General features: G+C 39.8%; 3 protein-coding genes and 1 pseudogene across 9 annotated transcripts; 3 read left to right on the plus strand and 1 right to left on the minus strand.

Moving 5' to 3' along the window:
• Positions 1 to 796: 796 nt before the first annotated feature.
• LOC104924141 (solute carrier family 2, facilitated glucose transporter member 11 pseudogene) lies at positions 797 to 4,000 on the minus strand (annotated as a pseudogene).
• Positions 4,001 to 4,865: 865 nt separating this feature from the next.
• On the plus strand, positions 4,866 to 8,190 carry LOC104924145 (RNA-binding protein with serine-rich domain 1-B). The gene is made up of 7 exons (XM_019255705.2): positions 4,866 to 5,013; positions 5,569 to 5,715; positions 5,874 to 6,053; positions 6,321 to 6,423; positions 6,755 to 6,908; positions 7,242 to 7,383; positions 7,470 to 8,190. Coding segments are annotated over exons 1-7 (828 nt in total). The 5' UTR covers positions 4,866 to 5,011; the 3' UTR covers positions 7,570 to 8,190.
• A 693-nt stretch (positions 8,191 to 8,883) lies between these two features.
• On the plus strand, positions 8,884 to 10,260 carry LOC113747895 (C-C motif chemokine 8-like). Its single transcript, XM_027289630.1, has 4 exons — positions 8,884 to 9,102; positions 9,244 to 9,382; positions 9,722 to 9,803; positions 10,061 to 10,260. The coding sequence occupies exons 1-4, from the start codon at positions 9,036 to 9,038 to the stop codon at positions 10,085 to 10,087; spliced, it is 315 nt and encodes a 104-aa protein (XP_027145431.1). The 5' UTR covers positions 8,884 to 9,035; the 3' UTR covers positions 10,088 to 10,260.
• A 1,458-nt stretch (positions 10,261 to 11,718) lies between these two features.
• On the plus strand, positions 11,719 to 17,675 carry LOC104939810 (uncharacterized). 7 transcript variants are annotated; one of them, XR_003463970.1, is made up of 11 exons: positions 11,719 to 12,128; positions 12,977 to 13,093; positions 13,568 to 13,730; positions 13,920 to 14,111; positions 14,389 to 14,484; positions 15,533 to 15,627; positions 16,429 to 16,560; positions 16,668 to 16,763; positions 16,884 to 17,020; positions 17,223 to 17,332; positions 17,430 to 17,675. XR_003463970.1 is itself a non-coding variant. In XM_027289626.1 (10 exons), the coding sequence occupies exons 3-8, from the start codon at positions 13,725 to 13,727 to the stop codon at positions 16,986 to 16,988; spliced, it is 627 nt and encodes a 208-aa protein (XP_027145427.1). In that variant the 5' UTR covers positions 11,719 to 12,128; positions 12,977 to 13,093; positions 13,568 to 13,724; the 3' UTR covers positions 16,989 to 17,020; positions 17,223 to 17,332; positions 17,430 to 17,675. The 7 variants fall into 7 exon arrangements, 6 of the variants coding, with proteins under 6 accessions (XP_027145427.1, XP_027145424.1, XP_027145426.1 ...); XM_027289626.1 differs by lacking the exon at positions 15,533 to 15,627; XM_027289623.1 differs by lacking the exons at positions 13,568 to 13,730; positions 15,533 to 15,627.
• The last annotated feature ends 2,286 nt before the right edge of the window (positions 17,676 to 19,961 follow it).

Consider the following 19,961-nt stretch of genomic DNA (forward strand, 5'->3'; position numbering starts at 1 on the left):
AGTACCTTCATGCAGCAAGAATAACATATGATTTGTGGTTGCTGATTTTAAAAAAAATCATCTTTCAAAGCATCTTAAATGTAAATTAATGAATAAATGAAAAAGGGAACATACAGAGGCTGTGGCAGATGGTCAACAGAAGGCTTGCAAGGGTTGTGAGATGACAGCTGTTGAATTTTAAAAGTGTCATCTTCGCCTGGGTGTTACATCTGTGATTCACTTTTATATTAGACGGTTTTCTGTTTGAGCACAGGGAGTAGAGCAAGCCAAAAACATTGACAACGGCGACATCTATTGACCGCTTTGCAGAGCTGCAGTCATAAATACTCTATACGTCTTAATAATCTTGTACGTCAGAGATGTCCAAAGGGCGGTGGTCAGATTTCATGCAGCCCAAAGCTTCATTTTTATAATATATTATTAAAGGCCTGCTAGGAACAAAGTATTTGAACCTTTAAGGACATAACTGCTGGTTTTATATATCTGTAGATGTGACAGAAAATATTATTTTCTGAATGATTTTGTTAAAGAGAAGAGCAAGACTAATACGTTTTAAACATGTTAACAGACTTTGCATTACTCATAATGAGTCATGTTTAAAATGGACATGAGGTTCACAATTGTATCAGCTTCATGCAAATTTAACGTATTCCATACAATTTATTCTTTGTTATCTGACTCCAGATGTGAAAGAAAGGCAGAACTGATTTTTAGATTTGGCCACAAAAAAAAAGATAATTGTGACAATGAAAACAAAATTGTTACAGAACAGTGCATTTGTATGTAACTTTTATTAGTATTTTTTTCATTTTTTATATATTAGTATTGGCCCCCGGGCATTTTCACATTGTCAAATCTGGACACCCCTGATGTACATTATACAGTCTTAAGTACACACAGAAGGCATTTCAAGGGATGTTTAAATTGGATCATGCTGTTAGTAACAGGAGTCAGAAAGAAACCGTACATAAAAGTCTGACTAATACAGTACAGTCCAGTCCCTAAACTAAGTCTAGCAGGGGATTACTTTCATCTGGATCACTGAACAGGAAACGTACACAAGCATGGACCACTGGACTGAACAGACATGTCAGTGAAATACAGAATACAATCAGATTACACAAAAAACACGCTATGTTATCAACCCAGTGCAGAAGTGGATAATCCCTAAATTCATGCAATTCAAATGATTACCCACTTTACTGCGAACACCTCTATTATTGCCAAGACCTTCAGATAGTTTGAGTGAGTATGAGTACGAGTTATGCGGCTACATTTGAGGTATACGATCCAGCATATTTACTTAGTGCAAGTCTCTTGGTGCAATTTTCAGTCAGGAAAGACTAGAGCAGCTTTACAAGCTCTTTATCTGCTAACCACCTCTTCACTGTTTATTGTTCCAAGATGGGATCAATAAAGCAGAGCGGTACAATAAAACCTTCTTTTAAAATTCATAAAAATACAGCAATTAAAACTGATGATCAAAACGTTGGCATGAATTCATGGCTATGACAACAAAATAGAATACATTTGAGCAAAAGCAGCAGATTGAAGTAAAAAAAATAAATGTTGAGTTGTTTTGTGACGTTTCCCTTTGATTAATAATTAGTCACATTTAACTGGGCGTCCTCCCAGTATTTCCCCTGAAGACAGAGTAGACATCTGTATGTTACTGTTTGAAAGGCAATTTCACATTCTGGTTACAGTTTTTCTGTTATGCTACGAGAGAGCTGCCTTGCAGAGAAAAGGTTATCATGTCATGACTTTAGAGTATCAGTTAACTGTCATGACACCTTTTCTGTGTTACCATACTGTAGGTAACTAATGAAGTCTATAAAAGAGCATCTTGTGTTCAGTTAAACACAAGTTGACTTCTTGCCTGAGTTAAAATCAAGACTTCTGCTTCACTAGGATGTTCTAACACTTTCTTCTCCTGTTTAACAGAAACAAAACTATAACTTAGCTTATGAAACCAGGGTTATACTAAATTATCAGTCCTCGTATAGAGATAATCTTATCATAAATAGAACACTTTGGATTTATCACTTTTGATTTGTTTCATCTATGGGCTATCAATCGATACAGGTGCATAAAGAGCCCATGAAGGTAATGCCTGTTTCATTTTAACTTTTACCAGAGCATGTCAAACTTCACTCTCCAATCTTATGGTCAGGGTGAGGGTCAGGATCTTGCGTTAGGGTAGTGAAAGAGCAGGCATTACCCAGCTGGTAGTGCTCCTTAATGGACTCATCCACCTGCATTTCCTGCCTTTCCTTCCTCACTCCGTTCTTCCTATCAAACTCTGCAGTAATCTCACCCAGTGTCTTGCCCTTAGTCTCTGGTAAAGTGAGCCCAAAAAACACAGCAGACACTAAACACACACCCAAGAATGGCAGAAAGCAGAAGCCCCCCAAGCTGTTGACGATAAAAGGGAACAGCATTCCCACCAAGAGCAAGCTGATCCACATGCACGAGCCAGCGACCATGTACGCTGCCGGCCGAGCCCCTTGGTCAAAGATCTCAGCTGGTAAGATTCCCGTCACCCCTGCTGGGCCCAAGCCGAAGCTAAGGATGTAGGCGAACACACATGCCATGCTGAGGTAGGGCATCCCAGCTATCCCACGGCTCTGGAGGGTAAGAGCTACAGTGAAGACTACAGTCCAGCAAGACATAAGACAGTACCCTCCCACAAGAAGAGACTTGCGACCCACACGTTCAATCAGCAGATTGCTCAAGATAGCAGCAGTTAGCTCAGATGCCCCTGTGCCGATAGTGACATACTGGACTTTCTCTGGAGGGATTCCTGCTCCGAGAAAGATGTAGGTGGCATAGAAATAAAAGGAGTCATTGCCGCAGAGCATCATGGCAGAACTGGCAGCCATGACGGTTCTGAGCTGGGATCGCAGGTTACGATTCTTAAACAGGGTCCAGAGCGTCATGGTAGAAGCTGCAGAACCAGAGTCTAAGGCTGAAGAATTCTGCTGCTGCTGCTCCTGAAGCATCTCCTCAATCTCCAAGACAGGAGCAACTCCACCGCGAAGCCTTCCAAGCGCCCGGACACATGCTTCCCTGTCTCCGCGGTCAATGAGAAGGTACCTGGGGCTTTCGGGAAACCAGGGTAGGGTAAGCAGCTGGATCAACCCCGGCAAAGCATTACTCGCAAGCAAGTAGGGCCAAAGAGGCTCAGTACCCAAGAGCTCAGTGAGTCCCACAACTTGACCCAAGAAGATCCCGAATGCAGTGAAAACAGCGGAGGAAAAAGCCACAGCACCTCGCAGGTGTTTGGGGGCACTTTCTCCAAAGTACATGGGCTGGATGTTCATACTCACCCCTGCATTTATCCCCACCAAAAAACGAGCAAAGATGAGCATCTCGAACAATTTCGCCACCCTGCATGTCAGCACAAACGCAGTGCTTACAAACAAGAAAGAATTGTTCAGAAGCAGCGATTTCTTCCTACCAAAGCGGACCGACAGAGGCCCTGCCAGCAGGGCTCCTATCCAACCACCCAGTGAGAAGGCAGACACGACGAGAGTCCACACCAGGGTTACCTGAGGGGTGTCCAAACCGATGCCCCAGCGCTCCATGTAGGTATCATTGATGAAGACCTGGATGTAACTCGTAGGAGCGTTGATAATTGAGATGTTGTAGCCATACTGGAAGGTGCCTCCGATGGCAGCAGAGCATACAGTCAGAGCAAGGGTCCTGCCTGAGGGTTTGCTGGTTTCCTCTGCCTCAGTGTCGACTGTGCAGTTCATCTGAGGGCTTGCCTGTCCTTGAGGTTAAACACGTGTGTGCCCCTTCACTCTTCTCAGACAGGACCTAACCCTAACTACAGGTAACTCTCCTTAGCAGTTATATAACTTTATTGTCTAATGAAATACAGTGCATGAAGTGTCTTATATTGCTAGAATAAAATTCTTGCGGTCTGGTCTGGACGGAGAAACAGTAAAGCCGGTTCCTGTTTTTTTTTTAAATAGTGTTTTTCCCCTCAGTATGACCTGTCAGGTTATCACTTCCATGCCTGTGTTGATCGTGAACGAGCCGGTTCAAAGAGCCGGCTCTTTTAAGTGAACAATGAGAACCGATGTGCATGTGCAATGAAAACAACTGGCTACAGCAATTTTTTGATATATATATAGTTTTGAATACTTCAGTGAATAATTAAAGTGATGTGTAAACATACAGATCACAAGTCAACAGTGCTAAATTTGGCTGAATTACATATACATACATACATATATTATTACTGTCATTATTACTACCATATCTGTTACTGTAATCATCTTTATCATTCATTGTGATTCATTGTCATTTTGTCAGTCATTGTAATTGTACAATAGTTTGTGTTAATTTGTCCTGTACACGTGACATCCATTGCACGTCTGTCCATCCTGGGAGAGGGATCCCTCCTCTGTGGCTCTTCCTGAGGTTTCTTCCACATTTTTTTCCCTGTTAAAGGTTTTTTGTGGGCAAGTTTTTCCTCACTCGAACCGAGGGTCTAAGGACAGAGGGTGTCACTCCCTGTACAGATTGTAAAGCCCTCTGAGGCAAATGTACTTTGTGACTTTGGGCTATACAAATAAAATTGATTTGATTTGATTTGATTTGAATTATTAAAAGGTATAAGTGATAACATGAAGAGCCGTAGGGGGAGCCGAAAGAACCGGCTCTTCTTGGTGAGTCAAATGATCTAGCTCACTAAAAAGAACCGAAACTCCCATCACTAGCCTCCATGCGTTCTGCTTCGTTGACCCAGCAACAACCAAGCAAAGCGCGTCACGTGGTTATCCTACGCCAATGGAAAAGCAGCAGCAACTCGTTTTAGCGTTTAGATATCGCTGTTGTCGCTGTCAGCGGTAAAATAAAAACATGAAACCTGGCAGTCACTGCGGAGGGAAATCACACACCCTCACGGCGCTGCCTGTGTGCGTGCTGCCTTTTGATTGGATTAAATCCAGGCGAAATGTGATGTGGTCTGTGTGCGACTGTTACAGTAGCGCGTAAGGAGATGTAAGTGAACGCACCATTTAAATGAGCGTTTGTTATTGCTGTGTAACGTCGTTATAATACCAGGGCGCAATAATATTAATACCAATAAGTACCTAATACTAAGTACCTAATATTAGCTCACCAGCTAACTTCAGACAGGCAGGTGTTTGGCCGTTACAATGCATTTATTGTGCATTGAGACCAAGATGATTAATCAGAACAGGTGTTTCCAATGAGACTAATTAAGGTCCAGTTCCATTTATTGCAGCAGAGACTTTTTTCCAGTGAGCCAACATGGAGCACTGCCTCTGTTTGACCTGAATGGAACTGAACCTTAATTATCATCATTGCAAACACCTGCGTGTCTATTACCAAATGTGAACATATGGTATCTTATTTGTTCCACATTGTTTCAAGTGTATTTGTTTTCACATTGTCACCGTACCATACGTTCATATCTCTGCATTAAAACCTGTGAGTTTACCTACTAGTCGACAAGTTTCAAACAGCAAACACGACCAGTAAAATGGCATGTTAAATTCTGACTTTTTTTTTCCTTCACCCACCTCCAACAAGGGCGCCTTCCCCGACAAAGAGGAAGGAGGACGACAAGAGCAAACAGCGAGGTAAAGAGAAGTCAGGAGCCGCGAAAGAAGCAGGTGACAAAGGCCGGGGCCGAGAGAAGAACCGCACACGGCGCAGTGCCTCCAGTGGGAGCAGCAGGTCAGAGGCCGCTGCCAGATTTCAATCAGCTTGTTCCCTGTATCGTATTATATGTTCTGATTTTCACACAGAGTCACAGGACTGTTTCTTCTTATCACGTACAGTAGAAAGATAAAGAGTTCATTTTGACATCATCCTGAATTTCGCTCTTGTTTCAGGTCCAGCTCGAGCTCCAGCAGCAGCTCAGGCTCCAGCTCAGGTTCCTCCAGTGGCTCCAGCTCCTCTGCCTCCAGTCACTCGGGCTCATCCAGCTCCCGCTCCTCTTCCTCCTCCTCCTCGTCCTCTTCACCGAGCCCCAGCCGCCAGCGACACAACAACAGACGACGCTCGCGCTCAAAGTACGTGAGAAGTCATTATGACATGCTTTGACGTTTAACTCAAGACTGTCTGAGTCTCTCACACTAGTATGTAAAGGACAATAAATGACATAAGTATAAATAGATTTAAAAAAAGAATGCAGAATTAATGGATGAAACACTTTTTCTATTTCTGTGTTTACTCATTTATTCATTTCTGTGTCTGTATGCTTTAGTCCTTTTTTGTCCTCCATACTAATAAGCTCTTTAATGAGTAAAATATGAACTGAAATTCAAATGTCACTCCAGGTCAAAATCAGCGAAGAAGGATGACCGGGACCGGCGACGTAGGAGCCCCACACCCAAACCCACCAAGGTGTACCTGGGCCGGCTGACCAGGAATGTCATTAAGGTGAATACTTAAGCACACTGTTGACCATGTACGGCTTTTTTTTCACCTTGTTTATGAGTAATTTAAAAGACTCATGTATGATATTACGTCATTAATCACATGAATGTTGTTACATTCATGATGATCTGATTATAAAGTTTGAATCCTCTCTTTGGAATATTAACTTGACTTGTTTGGTTGGCTTTGATCTACCTGAAGATGTTCTCATTTGATATAAATTCCTCAGATGTTTTGTACTCCGAGTAGGAGGAGACAAAATAAGGATCCACTCTATATAAATGTGTCTTAATGTGGCAAATTCAAAAAAGCGTTCTCCACTATGCCTTTGTAGGAACACATCCAGGAGATCTTCGCCACTTACGGCAAGATTAAGATGATCGACATGCCCATGAACCGCGTCCACCCTCACCTGTCCAAAGGCTACGCCTACGTGGAGTTTGAGACGCCCGAGGAGGCGGAGAAGGCCCTGAAACACATGGATGGAGGTAAGGCAATGTGGAGGAACATGAACATGAAAGACTGAAAGTAAACAGATTGTGTGTTACAGCCATGTTCTGTATCAGTGCTCGAAATAAAGCTTGGCCTGTTGTCCCAGAGGATGTGAAAATATCACCTGGGACACAGTGATGCAGTCTCAGTAGGTGACAGACACAAAGTCAGTTGTCGAAGTGACAAATCCTGATAGACTGAGGGACCTTCCTGACCCTTTTCCATCACCATACACCAATCAGAAACCACTTTGTTGCTGTCACACTGCAGGAAAAAAGTTAATTTGGCGCCCTCTTCTGTCTGATTGTATAATGTTTTTTTCCTCTCAGGTCAGATCGACGGTCAGGAGATCACAGTCACAGCTGTGCTGACTCCCACAGTGCGTCCTCCCCCTCGCAGGCTGTCCCCGCCCCGCAGGATGCCTCCCCCACCACCAATGTGGCGACGCAGTCCACCTAGAATGAGGAGAAGGTGAGCAGCATGTGATGAGTACCGGGTCTCTAATCTTGTTCTTTTTGATCATTTTCGCCTTTTGACTTCGTTTGTTTCTCTCTTAGGTCTCGGTCTCCACGGCGACGTTCTCCAGTGCGTCGCAGGTCTCGTTCACCCGGGCGCCGCCGCCACCGGTCACGCTCTAGTTCCAACTCTTCCCGCTAGTGATAAGGAACCCCTTCCTCCCTCTTCCCGTCTGGATCTGCTCCTCCGCTGTGTCATTTTGATCATCATTGTGACCAAAAATACACATTTTTGTGGTTAACTGTCAGCACTTGAGTGGTGGGAACAGAGACATCAAAATCATGACCGCAACCCTGAATAAATCATTCTTATAGTATGCAGAATATTAAACGGTAAGACACAAGCATTGTCTTAGAATTGAGAAATTGAGCTTAACGCAATATGAAGTTTCTAGACAATCAGCGTAGAAAATGCTAAATTGATGTAAATATTACGAGCTGATGTCCAGTGACATTAGAGCCAGAGGGTGCAATGAGATTAAATGTGATTAAAAGAAACTTCAAATCTTCAAATTCACAAAAACATGATGGAAATATGGCATTTTCTGTTTGTCTCTAATTATTCGAAGTTATCGTGGAATCATCTACAAGGATCACATGATTGTTTCTACTGTCTGTGTTCTCATCACCAAAACAGTTGTTAACAAATAAAACTTCTTAAAATGATCCTACTGCATAATATTCAGTGTTCTCTGAATTTCACAGATGGTCACTTCTAGTGCGTCCAGTGCAATAAATTATGATGACTGAATTCCAGATTTGAGACGGTGCTACTGCTCATAATTTGAATCAGTATTGTGTTTTCAAACCATCCCTTCTGTAACCCTGCTCTTCATTTGTGACTGAAGCTCAGCGTCACTTCACACACTTACAAAGGCAGCTATACAAGCCAGTTTGTTCAAGTCAAACATCAGTTAGCAGTGTGTGGCAATAGCAGTCAATCTACAATCTATAATAGTCTGAAAATGACATTCATTATTACATTGCCAGTACATAGAGGGCAGAGAGTTTCACATGAATTACTGGTGTTTCAGGAATCATGGGTTACACTGATCCACATGTCAGTGCTCGGATTTTTGATGTGTTAACATCTGTGGTGGACTGGTGCAGTCTGGTGTGTGTATGGGTGTGTTTTTTCTTTATTTATATATATATATATATATATATATATAATATATAAAATAAAATATAATATATATATATATAAATATATATATAGAATATATATATTTATATTTTTCCCCCCTAAAGTCTCATTTTAAAACTGCCTGTGCTTCAACTGATGGCTTGACAATAAAGAATCATTGTTAATAAAACATATTTTGTCTGTTAGTGATTCAGCATAATTTTTAAAGTCAATATATCAACTTCAACTTTAAATTTCGTAAGAAATGTTGAGCAAGACTTCACTAAGGATCACTTCTCTTTCTCAACATTGTACAACAAATGTGTGCGTGGGTCTTGATATTTAAGTGAGGATTTAACCTCTGTCAAGAGTCAGAGCCTCCTCTGCCTCTTGACAAGCGTTGGACCTGTTAGTGTTCAGAGTCAGACCTAACATTTACTGTCACCAGATCTCAGAGACAATCTGTCAATCTTGGAGCCAGGATGCATTTCTCCATCACCTGTGGACTGTTTCTGTGTGTCACCATGCTGTTTTTCCTTCCTGTGCAAGGTGAGTGTGAAGATAGACCACTAAACTGTGTGTCACATGGCAAATAATACTGTGTTAACAGACTGAATTCAGATCAGTGTACACATCTGATGGGAGCTGCTCACTCCAGTTTGATTCCTGTCTGTGTTTTCTGCATTGTAGGGCAACTTGACCTGGACATGGGGACAGACGGTTCAGCCTGCTGTAATAAAGTCTCAACTGCTACCATTCGGAAACCTGTCAAAGAATGCTATGAACAGCTGCCAAACACACTTCCTCTTTGTCCAATGCATGCATACATGTAAGTAGAACAGTATTCACACTGAAGCTTCATTTCCTGTCTGTGTTCATGTTGTGCTGTGTCAGATAGCGACTCCTGCAAAGCTATTATGAGCAGAGAAACCAGAAATATTAAAGGAGGAAGCAGCCCTCTGGACCTTTGACGTAACTTATGACATTAAGTCCTATCTAAAACCAGTGTTTAGTTTGTCCATTCAGGGCCACTGTAGTAACATGACAGACTCATGGACCCATGGTGTCTGTAGATATAAAAGTAACACATCTTTATAATACGGCTGCTTTCATGGCTTTCACTGGTTTTATATGAAAAAAACATTTGTCTGTTTTTTGAACCCTACAGCTTCATCACTGATGATGATGAACAATATTGTGTGGATCCACATGCCAAGTGGCTTCAAACACGACTGGACAAGTTAAAGAAAGTAAGTGTGGAGAACACGCTCTTACTTTGGAATTTCACAGCTGCAAGAAACACATCAAAGACATCTTGTTCATAATCTGATAGTAAATTATGAGTGAGGTTTAAGAGAACACACATAGACCAATTTTTCATACTTTTATTGTACTGTGCCACATTTTGGATTTAAGAATTAAAGATTATTTAAATTAAATGGTTGACATCTAAATTCCTGTAATATGAAAAGTGTCTAATGTGTCATCAACTGTTTTTTCTCCACAGAAAGGAAAACATTGCAGAGTTCTGTGAAGACTTCAGCAACACGGTGATGATGACGCTCCATGACATGACCGACTTTCTCCACTGGCACCGATTTCTGTGAAAATGTTTCACTCTTCTCTTTTTAAACACCTACATTCAACAGTATTACTAATGCTTCTCCATAAATCTTTCTCATCTTCTAAAATAATAAAGATCATTTTGAACATGCAGTCTCTGTCCCATTTGTGAATTTACAGCGTATACATTAGCCTCTCTGAAATTCATCTAGCTCAGCACAGATGTTTACTTCCAGTGTAATAAATTATGATGACTGAATTCCAGCTGATGTCCAGTGACGTTAGAGCCAGAGGGTGCAATGAGATTAAATGTGATTAAAAGAAACTTCAAATCTTCAAATTCACAAAAACATGATGGAAATATGGCATTTTCTGTTTGTCTCTAATTATTTGAAGTTATCGTGGAATCATCTACAAGGATCACATGATTGTTTCTACTGTCTGTGTTCTCATCACCAAAAACCGTTGTCAACAAAATAAAACTTTCTTAAAATGATCCTACTGCATAATATCGTGTTCTCTGAATTTCACAGATGGTCACTTCTAGTGCGTCCAGTGCAATAAATTATGATGACTGAATTCCAGATTTGAGACGGTGCTACTGCTCATAATTTGAATCAGTATTGTGTTTTCAAACCATCCCTTCTGTAACCCTGCTCTTCATTTGTGACTGAAGCTCCAGCGTCACTTCACACACTTACAAAGGCAGCTATACAAGCCAGTTACAACAAGTCAAACATCAGTTAGCAGTGTGTGGCAATAGCAGTCAATCTACAATCTATAATAGTCTGAAAATGACATTCATTATTACATTGCCAGTACATAGAGGGCAGAGAGTTTTCACATGAATTACTGGTGTTTCAGGAATTTATGTCTTTTTTTTTCTCTTAATTTCTATACTGACTGTTAAGTCATATTAATGTTGCAATTGCATGAACTTGCAAATTTCACTTGGTGTGTGTGTGTGTGTGTGTGTGTGTGTGTGTGTGTGTGTGTGTGTGTGTTTGTCTTTGTTACATTGTGGGATCCATGACCAGACAGCACACTCACAGTGTGGGTACCAAAATTTTTGTGGGGACCAAAACCCTGGTCCCCACCACGAAGAGCATTAAATTCGTTAAGAAGAAGGTCAGGGGAGTGGCCTGTCAAATTTTCAGGGGTTACCCCACTATGCACAAAAACCGAAAAATGTGTGCTTAAGTGTGTATAGGTGAGGTTAACTCTCTACCGCTCCCTACTGGACAGGCCTGGTGAGGCAGAAACACACACTCCACACACACTTGGCTTATCTGCGCATGTGCAAGAAATTGCACATGCGCAGAAACTTCAAAGATGGTCTACAGCTATAATAAACGAATGTAATAAATAAATAATATATAAATGTTATTACTATTACAAATGTTTTTCATGTATGTAATTACCTGTGGAAGTAAATGCAGTTTACAGCTTTTAGCTCAAAGCTAACACTTAGCTAAAAATAGCCCTTTAGTGTAAGCTAAAGTCTAAGCTAGTGCTAAGACAGGCTTGTGATTTATTTTCAAATAACAAAGGTTATTACTATTACAAATGTTTTTCATGTATGTAATTACCTGTCGAAGTAAATGCAGTTTGCAGCCTTCAGCTCAAAGCTAACATTTAGCTACAAATAGCCCTTTAATGCTAGCTAAAGTTTTGTCTCAGCTAGTGCTAAGACAGGCTTGTGATTTATTTTCAAATAACGAATTGGCAAAAAGTAAGGTAATACTATCTTTACTAAATACATATATACAAATAAACTCTGAGATTAACTCTCTATCCGTTAATAATTAATATTAATTTGTACGTCGATAGATTGGATGTGTTTGATACATGTACACTGACATGACTACTGGGAGGTGTTTAATGTAAGACAGCTGTACAGCTATACCACATTTCCTGGATGCACTGATGATACAAAACAAGCGCTCCTTGACAGCCGGACGGAGGAACGGCACAGAGACGCTGATAAGTGGCAGCGTGGATTCAAGGAAAAGGTAGGTTATGCCATCATGACTTTAATGTTTATTTCAGTGAGACAGTTTGATATGTTTTAGGTAGGTTGGTTATAAAAACGTTAAAAAACTTAATCGCGTTGCATTCGGTCAGAGTGAAAACTTTATTTGAGAGCTAGCTGGCTAGCAAAGCGGCTAGCGCTAGCTAATTGGCTAACATGCTACCTGGGGCACACGTGAGACGTGCGTGAGCCGCGCTGAGCTGAGAGCCTCCTCTGTTAATATATTTTAAGTTTCATTTAAGTTTCCTCTTGTTTAGTGGATCAGAGCAAGGATAGAGAGGCAGTAGGAGACAGTCTCCACATGAAGCTGTTTAAAAGCTGAAAATTTGTGCTTCAATTCAGTTTATTTATATAGTGCCAGTTCACAACATGAGTTATCTCAAGGAACTTTAAATGTAGAGCAAGGCTAAGCCAAACTCTTGTGAAATATACATGCAAAAAAAAAAAGACCAACCATTCCCATGAGCTGCACTTGGCAACAGTGGCAAGGAAAAACTTCCCTGATGTTTGATGTGAAATGTGTGTTCACAGCAAGTGTGTGTATGTGTATGCAAACCTATGTCCTCAATCTTGAGTAATGCATTTATTATCATCAACATGTAGGCTTGTAATATATAGATATAATAATATGTGTATATTGTATTTAGGCTGATTTGTTATTGTGGGGTGGGGGAGAGGTGGAATGCTGTAAAATATTCTAGCAGTGCCATCTGCCTATACATTATGTGGTCTAGATTTGGCTGAACATAACCCAAAACATCTTTTAAATCAAATCTAAGATTAATGGGGATATCTTGTAATATTATAATAGTTTTGTATCTAATATAGGATTTTTGATGGCTACAAGAAGAAGGAAACCGCCACTACAGGATGCAGTTGAATATGCCATCAGGGGTGTGGACAAGATGGCAGAACTGGAAGTTCAATATATTAACTCATTTAAAGGTACTGTGTGTGTTTAATTATCATTCAGGGCCCAAAATTAGAGCCTGCCACCTACCAAATGCAAATACATGTAGAATATATAACATACATACAGTTTTGTCTTGCGGTATGAATCCAGCGTACCTTTTAATGTGGTGCACTTCCACCCCCTCAATGTGTGTTCAGTGTTTCTGACAAAAAAATAAAACCATTCAATAGCAGATTGCTGGACATAACAGTTAGTGACAAAAGGTATGACACAGCGAGTAGCAGACAGGCCAAGGTTGGCAATAAATTAATCTTTAAATAGCTTTTTTGCATATCCTGACACAAATACATGCACCTTAAAGAGTTGTTGTTCTGTACAGTATGTAGTAGCCTGTATTATTGATGATATCTTTTCATGTAATTATTGATCTGTTATGAAAAAATAGCTTAACCATGAGAAACCTATAGGGTATTATAAAATGACATTTGTAACACGTCTTTGACTAGGTCGAGGGGTGTTTGCCAAAGCCCATTTCAGCAAAGGAGACTTTGTGGTAGAGTACAGGGGCCAGCTAATAAATCATGAAGAATCAGTCAGGAGGAGGAAGATCTATCACAGAGCATGCACTGTTTTCATGTTTGACTTCACATTAAAAGAAAAGACATGGTGGTAAGGTTTTGATTGAATGTTACATTTCTGCACAATTGAGTTTTTTCCACAACAGACAAATTTGATAATAATCAAATGGTTTTTAAGTTAGCATGTATAGCCATGAGTAATTAGTGGGAAATTCAATAGTAATGAATCATTATTGTATTATCAAGCCTATTAATTCTTTTTTTTTTTTTCATCCTCAAGTATCGATGCAACCCGAGAAGATGGCAGCTTTGGACACTCGTCAATGATGACCACAAGCATCCAAATTGCAAAATGAAGAGGATCATAACAGAGGCCAAACCACACCTCTGTCTGTTTGCGTTGAGGGACATTCAGCCAGGAGAAGAAATAACATACAACTACGGTGGAAATGATTGGCCATGGAGGAAACAGGTTTGTCATAAATAATGGTCAGTGTAAAGTGAATTATTATAGTTCATTATAATCATAATCAATAGCTCAAATGTGAAGAATCTGAATTTTGCAGATTGTTTTCTGAGGTTGAACTCAACACTGTTCTGCCTCTAATCAGATTCAGCCAGTTAGAGAAAACTTTGCAGCCTATCATATAATCTTGTGTTACTATTTTTTTTTGGTCACCGGTGTGCAATGTTTACTCTTGTGCACACTGGTGCACAAGCTGCTGATTAACAGTGAATTATTATTTCAGACAGAGGAACAGTCATGTGCTGCTGATCCCTGTGACACTGAAGACCCTAGAACAGCAGAGAAGATGGCTGAGAGTCCTTCATCCTCTGTCATGCAGGTACAGTAGAAGTCATTTTGTTAGGCTCAACATTACTGTTTCTGTTTTTAATCAAAATTTGTCCAATGTTTGCCCTTGTGCACATTGTAGAGTTTAGTTCAGATGGATGTAACTATAGTGTCAAAGTGTTACCAAGCACAGTCTGGTTTTCCTGATTCAGTGGGGACCAACCATCATTTACTGTGGCTGCCATCTTACACACTTGTCAGGTCTTTTCCTTTGTGGGGACCACGGTAGCTAAGTAATTCTCTCCACATTTGGTGACACTTAAATGAATTTTTTATCCATAAAGTCAAGCAAACACCACATATTACACAAAGCCTATGACTCTGGCTAAATTTGCTTTCCACTGTTCATATCAGTTGTTCTGTCACAGGTCAGTTCAACACTGTAACACTTGATATTCACTTGTTTTCGGCTGTAACAGTCCCTGCAGTGCTATAACAGACTACCCACGTCACACTAGCCCGAACCAAGTTCAACCTATGGAAAGCAATATAGTAAAATATGTCATGTTTAGTTCAAATGGATGTAACTATAGTGTCAAAGCATTAACAAGCACAGTCTGGTTTTCCTGATTCAGTGGGGACCAACCATCATTTACTGTGGCTGCCATCTTACACACTTGTCAGGTCTTTTCCTTTGTGGGGACCACGGTAGCTAAGTAATTCTCTCCACATTTACTGACACTGATATGACTTTTTCATCCATACAGTCAAGCAAACACACATACTTACACAAAGCCTAGAACTTGCTAGTTTGCTTCCATAGTTCATATCAGCTGTTCTGTCACAGGTCAGTTTAACACTGTAACACTTGATATTCACTTGTTTTTGGCTGTAACAGGCCCTGCAGCGCTATAGCAGGCTACACACATGTCACACCAGTTCGAACCAATTTCAACCTATGGAAAAAATATGGTTTAGATCCAGATTTGCACAAATATTTACATATTATTTATGCAAAATTCATCTGTTCTTTTGTTGTTTAGTTTAATAAATCTGTGTCCATTGACGAGCTGCTGATTAACAGTGAATTATTATTTCAGACAGAGGAACAGTCATGTGCTGCTGATCCCTGTGACACTGAAGACCCCAGAACAGCAGAGAAGATGGCTGAGAGTCCTTCATCCTCTTCATGCAGGTACAGTAAGAGTCATTTGTTGGCTCAACTTACTGTTTCTGTTTTTAATCAAAATTTGTCCAATGTTTGCTCTTGTGCACATTGTAGAGTTTAGTTTAGATGGGTGTAACTATAGTGTCAAAGTGTTACCAAGCACAGTCTGGTTTTCCTGATTCAGTGGGGACCAACCATCATTTACTGTGGCTGCCATCTTACACACTTGTCAGGTCTTTTCCTTTGTGGGGACCACGGTAGTTAAGTAATTCTCTCCACATTTACTGACACTTATATGAATTTTTCATCCATAAAGTCACGCAAACACCACATATTACACAAAGCCTATGACTCTGGCTAAGTTTGCTTTCCACAGTTCACATCAGTTGTTCTGTCACAGGTCAGTTCAACACTTTTTGTCAACAAAATTTGTCCAATGCTTACTTTTTAAAAATGCACTGTTTTCTTTCTTCGGGTTATTCAAACTAAATTCCATGTTTACAACAGTCTTATTATACAGTACGCATCAGATTTATGACAATTCACAACCAACTTGAACTCTTAAAGAATTATATAAAGAAACATTAAAATATAAGCCAAATGATAATCTAACATTGACAGTAAGTAAATTACTGAAATTTTTCAGCTCTAGTGGCAGACTTCAAGAAAAGTAAAATCTTATATCTTTTTAAATGCCAACATTTTGATGTTCATTTCAATAGTCCTTGACATGATTAATGATTCCAAAGTTTTTTAACGTCAGTTTATGTTTTTGTATATGTTCTGTTATTCATACAGTATATTAAGTTTTACTTATTACTTCTATAGGACTCGGATGAACCAGAAATTGTTCTATCAACAAACAGAGTTGGAATAATGTCTCACCTTGTAGACTACTCAGATTCTGATGAAGCTCAGGGTCCATGCACCAGCCCTTCCCAGCTAAATGAAAGCTGCCAGGTACTTTGAAGTCTATGCATTTTAGTATTGAACTGACATTGTGTTATTCTCTTCTTTATTCTTGCATATTGTTAGAAATGTAAATTGCAATTTGTTTTACATCATAGATGCAGAGTCCTATGTCTGAATATGATCCTACCCTCTCCGACCAGGACAGACAGTGTATTCCAAGGTTGAGGAGGACCAAGAGCCTCCTCTTGGAGGTATGCAACACACACAATATTAATGCATGTGCTTAACATTCTTTTTGTCCTTTATTAAGTGTCTATGACAAATTCTAAATTAGCATGCTGACTTAAATGTATCTTTTTTCTCTCCTGCAGATGAAAGGACAGATTGATTTTGATTCAGATAAGCTTTTTGATCCCACCTCAGATGACAGTGGAGAAGAGTACACTCCTAAGAGTGGTCAAGATTCCTCCATGTGACCCTGAGGCAGCCTATGAGTCAGACTCACTTGGTAAGTGTTTTATTTTTTTTTTCAATATCATCCTAAATATGTCCATTGTCATGTATCTAAGGATAGCCACAATATACTTTAATATACTCCAGGTGGACATGGCTAAACTGCATCTTGTATGGTTCAGTGAGGGATGAAACTGTATAGCAGTAATTCTAGGTTTTTTTCCTTTTTTTTTTTTTTTTTTTTTTTTTTCTTTCAGAGAATCCGGTCACAACAGAGAGCGAGACAACAGGGCCAGATGTGAGCTCACCACAGCAGGACACTGTGACACCCTCACAGACACATCTTAAATCACAAATCACTAAAAAGGTTAAAAGATAAAGTTTTAAAATTTTAAATTTCAAGATTGGCTGGTCAAAAATATAAAGTAATCAGAGCTACTCTTTTGTGTTGTGTTGGTGTATAGGGCGACAGCATTCCAAAAGGATGTGGGAGAAAGAGGAGGTTGCTGCTGTGGAAAGGCACATGATGTCTTTCATCACATCATGTCACGTTCCTGGAAAGGCCACATGTGATAAGTGCCTTAACATGGAAAAAACAGCCCTTAAGAACAGGAATTGGCTAGCCATTAAGTTTTATGTTAAAAATCGCATAACAGCTCTGAAGAAGAAAATTTAGTTTAAAGTCGTAGTTGCTAAAAGTGTGTTTCTGTTGCTTTGCTTGTACATTAGAATTTGATTTATTTTATATAGTATTTTAGAATATTATTTCATGTTAATATTATTTTAAAGTGAAGCTCACCAAATGTGTGTTTTTTGCTTTCTAATTTAGAAAGTTATTTATGTTAATGTTATTAATTTAGAATCAAGCTCACCAAAAGTTTGTTGTTTGGTGAGCTCACAGTACAAGTAAAGGGCTGTATTTTTGTTTTGTTTTTTATATGTTAGTAGAGCTGCCAAGTTATTAAAAAAAATGCCTTTGACCATTACTGACTGTCTTGGTAATTGAAGATCACTTGTAGTTATATAAAAGCTTAAACACAGGCATCATTGGCACTGATTTGAGAGGTTTGACTTACTTTATAGAGACCTTAAACATATTAGTGTTTAAGGTCTCCATAAAGTAAGTTAACCCATAGTGTGTGTTAAGTGGTCCAGAGGAAGACAGAAAAATCAGAAAGTGTGTATATGTTGACCCCACTAATTCACAAACATGAAAAAGTCCCCCAGAAGCTTGTACCTGTCAGGTTGCGGTGACTCTACTTCGTTGATTGAGAATTTGAAGTGACACCCTGTGTTTATGGTTGCTTCATATAACTGCTTGATTTTTTTCATGCTGTTAGAAACTTCAGAAAGGGTGGTCCCCAGATTGCATGTCCCATGGTCTTGCGTCCCAACAATGTGATTAGGGGAAGTGCCTGTGTGGGTGTTGTTGTGTGTGTGTGTGTGTGTGTTGTGTGTGTGTGTGTGGTGACCATTACAAAGTGTGTGTCCCTATTAAAAGCAGAGTTACAAAGTGTGGCAGTTGATGTGGCTCTTTTCTCAGAAAAAATGAGAAAGGAGCAATGTGGTGGTGTGTGTGTGCCCTCTTGTATTTAATCAACCTCCTGAGTCCCTCTGACATTATGTTCAGAGTCAGAACTAACAGTTACTGATCACCAGATCCTCAGAGACAATCTGTCAATCTTGGACCCAGGATCATTTCTCTCATCACCTGTGGGACGGTTTCTGTGTGTCACCATGCTGTTTTTTTTCCTTCCTGTTGCAATGTGAGTGCAGCTTTGAATATTAGCTCTATCAACTTGTGTCACATAGACAGAAAAAAACAGGGACAGGTTTTCTGAAGAGCCGTTGTGAAGCTCAGAGTTTGATCGGCTGTGGCAAATAATAACTGTGTTAACAGATCGAATGTCAGATCAGTGTACACATCTGATGTGAGCCTGCCTCACGTCCAGTTCCATTCCTGTCTGTGTGTTTGCATTGCAGGGGAACTTGTCTCATGAAAGTGGGGATAGTCCATCCCAATGCTGTATTACTAAAGGGGCGCAACTGCCACCATTCGGAACGCTGTCAAGAAATGCTATGAAACAGCTGGAAAACCAAACTTCTTTATTGTCCACTACATGCATACCTGTAAGTAGAACAGTATTCACACTGGAAGCTTCATTTCTGTTCTGTGTTCTGTTGTGCTTGTGTCAGATAGCGCGACTCCCTGCCAAAGCAATTATGAGCAAGAGAACACCAGAAATATTAAGGAGGAAGCATGCCCTTCTGGACCTTTGACGTAAACTTATGACCATAATTCCTTATCTAAATCAACCAGTGTTTAGTTTGTCATTCAGGCCACTGTAGTTTTACATGGCAGACCTCATGGATACCTGATTGTCTGTAGATATAAATGTAGCACAATTTTCATACTGCTACTTAGCTGCTTTTCATGGGTTAACTGTGAAAACACATTTTTGAATCGATCTTTTCAACCCTACAGCTTTCATCACTTATGATGATGAAGAATTGTGGGGATCCACATGCCAAGGGGCTTCAAGACGGACTGGACAAGTTAAAGAAGTAAGTGTGGAGAACACACTTTACTTGGAAAATGATCATACACATGAAGAAACACATCAAAACATCTTGTTCATAAAATCTGATATTACTTCTGAGTGGACCAATTTTTACATAGTTATTATTGTACTGTGCACATTTGGAATTTAAGAATTAAAAGATTATTTTAAATTAAATGGTTTGACATCTAAATTCCTTAATTGAAAAAGTGTCTAATGTTCATCAACTGTTGTTTTCTCACAGAGAGGAATACATGCAGTCCTCTGTGAACAGACTCAGCAACAACGGATGATGATGAGCTCCATGACAGACCACTTGCTCCACGTGGCACCGATTTCTGAAAACATGTTTCACTTCTTCTCTTTGTAAATACACCTACATTCAACAGTATTACTAATGCTTCCTCATAATCTTTCTATCTTCTAAAATAATAA

This window comes from Larimichthys crocea, chromosome XVI, assembly GCF_000972845.2.
Source record: "Larimichthys crocea isolate SSNF chromosome XVI, L_crocea_2.0, whole genome shotgun sequence".
Taxonomy (NCBI): Eukaryota; Metazoa; Chordata; class Actinopteri; family Sciaenidae; genus Larimichthys; species Larimichthys crocea.

Excerpts from the sequence above, each read along its gene's own strand:
- LOC113747895 (XM_027289630.1), top strand. The coding sequence starts at position 9,036 with ATGCATTTCTCCATCACCTGTGGACTGTTTCTGTGTGTCACCATGCTG. Across the intron at positions 9,383-9,721 it reads TGTCCAATGCATGCATACAT|CTTCATCACTGATGATGATG; the intron begins GTAAGTAGAACA and ends TGAACCCTACAG. Across the intron at positions 9,804-10,060 it reads GACTGGACAAGTTAAAGAAA|AAAGGAAAACATTGCAGAGT; the intron begins GTAAGTGTGGAG and ends TTTTCTCCACAG.
- LOC104939810 (XM_027289623.1), top strand. The coding sequence starts at position 13,019 with ATGCAGTTGAATATGCCATCAGGGGTGTGGACAAGATGGCAGAACTGG. Across the intron at positions 14,485-16,428 it reads CTTCATCCTCTGTCATGCAG|GACTCGGATGAACCAGAAAT; the intron begins GTACAGTAGAAG and ends TTACTTCTATAG. Across the intron at positions 16,561-16,667 it reads AGCTAAATGAAAGCTGCCAG|ATGCAGAGTCCTATGTCTGA; the intron begins GTACTTTGAAGT and ends TTTACATCATAG.
- LOC104924145 (XM_019255705.2), top strand. Across the intron at positions 5,716-5,873 it reads GCCTCCAGTGGGAGCAGCAG|GTCCAGCTCGAGCTCCAGCA; the intron begins GTCAGAGGCCGC and ends CTCTTGTTTCAG. Across the intron at positions 7,384-7,469 it reads CCACCTAGAATGAGGAGAAG|GTCTCGGTCTCCACGGCGAC; the intron begins GTGAGCAGCATG and ends TTTCTCTCTTAG.